The sequence below is a fragment of the Sapajus apella genome, unplaced genomic scaffold (genome assembly GCF_009761245.1).
Source record: "Sapajus apella isolate SASKATOON/1434 unplaced genomic scaffold, GSC_monkey_1.0 scaffold57, whole genome shotgun sequence".
Lineage (NCBI taxonomy): Eukaryota > Metazoa > Chordata > Mammalia > Primates > Cebidae > Sapajus > Sapajus apella.
In genome coordinates this window covers 1,063,098-1,066,789 of record NW_022436997.1, presented here as the reverse complement: position 1 = coordinate 1,066,789, position 3,692 = coordinate 1,063,098, and the positions used below count along the sequence as shown (strand labels likewise).

At 39.6% G+C, this 3,692-nt stretch overlaps 1 protein-coding gene across 2 annotated transcripts in view; it reads right to left on the bottom strand.

The window, feature by feature from the left end:
• Positions 1-3,692, bottom strand: part of EPG5 (ectopic P-granules autophagy protein 5 homolog) — a 118,294-nt gene that overhangs the window by 81,814 nt on the left and 32,788 nt on the right. For both annotated transcript variants that reach the window (XM_032245250.1, XM_032245251.1), the window contains exon 11: positions 1,153-1,310. In XM_032245250.1, the coding sequence (XP_032101141.1) occupies positions 1,153-1,310 (158 nt within the window). The remainder of the gene's footprint in view (positions 1-1,152; positions 1,311-3,692) is intronic.

Here is a 3,692-nt window from a genome sequence, read left to right as displayed (position 1 = left end):
TCAAAAAAAAAAAAAAAAAAAAGGAGGGGGGGGAATAAAAAAACAAATACTGAATGTCTGCAGAAACTATTTTGCAAACAATAGAGGCACAATAATTTTTGAAGTGTATGGTTTTAAGTGATACAGACATTTTAAAATTTGGAAAACAGTCTTTACTTCCTGTTAAGGAAAAAACATGTCAAAAATATAATTATCTTTTGTTTTTTTTTTTTTAATCTTGTTAGTATTTCGGTATATTGTCTCATTTTTTAATGTACAGGGTAACTTTTAGAAATCACTACAACATACATCCAATTAAATAGTGTTTTTCGTTTTGAACATTATAATTTTGTTATAAATAAATATCATGGCCAGGCATGGTGGCTCACACCTGCAATCTCAGCACTTTGGGAGACCAAGGTGGGCAGATCACCTAAGGTCAGGAGTTCAAGACCAGCCTGGGAACCATGATGAAACCCTGTCTCTACTAAAAATACAAAAATTAGCCAGGTGTGGTGGCATGGACCTGTAAGCCCAGCTACTCAGGAGGCTGAGGCATGAGAATCATTTGAACCCAGGAGGTGGAGGTTGCAGTGAGCCAAGAGCATACCACTGCACTCCAGCCTGGGTGACAGAGTGAGACTCTCTCAAAAAACAATAAAAAATAAAAATAAATCAATATCCTATAGTTTAGAGGTGGTATGATGCTAAAACTTAAGTTTTCAACAAAGTTAATTTTTAAAGTATAGCTGTCTACATCTTTAGTTCATAAAAACAATACAACTTTAAAAAAAACAGCAATAAAAAAGATATTAGTGGAAAGGCTGGGCGCAAAGCCTTAACAAATTTCTAGACAATTAATACATTTCTGTTAATACAATTGTCAACTAAAATAATTTCACACACACACATACAAAAAAGTGCTTCCTAAAAGTCAGAATATTGTGTTCACTGGCATATTGTTTGGGACCCACCAAATTTTGATTTCAGATATGCTAGTTGCTATTTAATACATCAAAACTGTGAAGCAGTCTTTTGAATTTCAAAATCATTACACTTGAGTACATGAGTAAAGTATTTTCTCTTAGTCCTTCTAAGTGTAAAAATTAAGCTATGAAGAGAAGCACACAATGACAGGGAGAGCTGGACACCGTCTGCTCGGAGGGGCTGTACCTTGGAGCTGCTGCTTGCACTGGGAGGGCTGCAGGGAGGAGGAGAGCTGCTGCAGGTTCTCACGCTCTGCCTGGTGCATGAGGTAGAAGAGCTTCCACAGCATTTGCACAGACAGCGTCCCGAAGGGCATCTCCGACATAAACAGCCAAATGCCAAGTCTGCATGTACACAGGAATCATTTTATGTATTAGTCAGCTTCATTACACTAAGAAAGTAGACAAACCATTGGCTCTCATGGAAAAAAAGATTCTTAAATCACACTACGATTTTTCTAATATGCTTTAGTCATAAACACCTCAAGGATGGATAACATTAACAGCAATATAAACCACTCAGCCTGTGCCAGGTACTGTTCTAACTACAATGTGTGCATGTGTGTGTGTATATATATAAGTACAATATGAACTCAATCCATCCTCACAAAAACCAAGATAATAATTATGGTTATGGCCAGGCGTGGTGGCTCATGCCTGAAATCCCAGCACTTTAGGAGGCCAAGGCAGGTAGATCACTTGAGGTCAGGAGTTCACAACCAGCCTGACCAACATGATGAAACCCCATCTCTACTAAAAATACAAAATTAGCCAAGCATGGCAGCACATGCCTGTAATCCTCACTACTTGGGTGACTGAGGCAGGTGAATTGCTTGAACCTGGGAGGCAGAGGTTGCAGTGAGTCAGGATCGTACCACTGCACTGCAGCCTAGGCAACGAGAGCGAAACTCTGTCTCAAAAATTATTATTATTATTATGGATATTAGCCCCAACTCACACAGCTACTAAGGCATAAACGGTAGTGGGTGGCCGAGAGGCCAGCTGTGGATGTGTGTGTCTGAGCAAACATACAGGTATACATATGCATACAGACACATGTGCAGTGGGTGGGAGAAAAATTGAAATCCATCCAGTAACTCCTCTCTGAGCACTGAACCAAGTTCAAACTCCTCAGCCCACACTCAAAGGCTTCCACAGTACGGCTCTGGCTCGTATTTCCAACCAGAGCCCTCTCTGCCTTCCTTCAGTTACCACTGCAATCCATCAAGCCTAGAGAGACCCCACACCTCCAGGCTGGCTCCTTCCATGGGTGAAGCCCTCCTTGGACTTCCTCCTCTGTGCTATTACAAAACTCTATCCATACCTGACTTTGGCATCATCAGTGATCCTCACACTGTAATGGCAGAAAAACCACCTGGAGACTGCAGAAAATGCAGATTCCCAAGCCTCACCTATAGAGACCCTGATTTTGTAGGTCACAGCTGGGGCACAAGAATTTGAGCCTTTTAATAGTTACCCTTGGTGACTCGGACTCAAGTGATTCTTAAACTACAATGTGAGAAACACTTCAAGGTACTGTAATTTACATATAACATACTAGCCTAACAGCAATTTGAGAGCAGAAACCAGGTCTTGTTCATTTTTATATAAACCAGTTTATAACTAGAACCTCGTATTTTAATTATCTGCTATCTAAACCCGTATCTCAAAAACATTCAGCACTCAATAGATGCTTATTAAAATTGTATGTGAATGTCACCATAATTTAAAAAAAAAAAAAAAAAAAAAAAACTTGTAGCAGGATGGTGGTCATGGAAGTCAGAATCTGCTAAGGAATGGCCGGGCACAGTGGCTCATGCCTGTAAACACACTTTGAGAGGCCAAGGCAGGTAGATCATTTGAGGTCAGGAGTTCGAGACTACCCCGCCAACATAGTAAAACGTCATCTCTACTAAATATACAAAAATTAGCTGGGCGTGGTGGTGCATGCCTGTAGTCCCAGCTACTCAGGAAGCTGAGGCAGGAGAATTGCTTGAATCCAGGAGGCAGAGGTTGCAGTGATCACGCCACTGCACTCCATCTTGGGGGACACAGACTCCATTTCATAATAAAATAAAATAAAATCTGCTAAGGCATGTATAGCAACTTACCAACTGTTAAATTAAATATATATATATATATATATATATATATATATGAGGCACTCAAAGCTGTTGCCATATTTGAGGCACTACAAATCATCCAGTTACAAATTATCTAATTACAAATAAACCAAATTTAAGAAAGAAATGAATAGTGTAGGCCTAATTCACATCTATGAACCTAGACAGGCAACTGGCAGCCAAACCCACATTGACCTGGACTCTGAAAACACCACCAGCTAGACTCCTGACCTCTCTAAGGTCAGGTGGACCAGGTTTCTATCTTATAAATTAATTATCCTAACACTTCACATGGGACCTGACGCTGTTTTATAACCCCAAAACAATAAAGGGAAACTGTAAAGGACTTAAAAGTAATATCACAAACAGGGTATATTTCAGGCTATAAAATTCCCTATATGGCAGGCATTCAGGGAAGTCTGGCATATATACATCTATATAAATATATACATATATAAATATATGAGGTGGGAGAGTCACTTGAACCCGGGATATGGAGGTTGCAGTGAGCTGAGACTGTGCTACCACACTCCAGCCTAGACAACAGAACAAGACTCCGTCTCAAAAAAAAAAATATATATATATATATGAATTTATATAATAT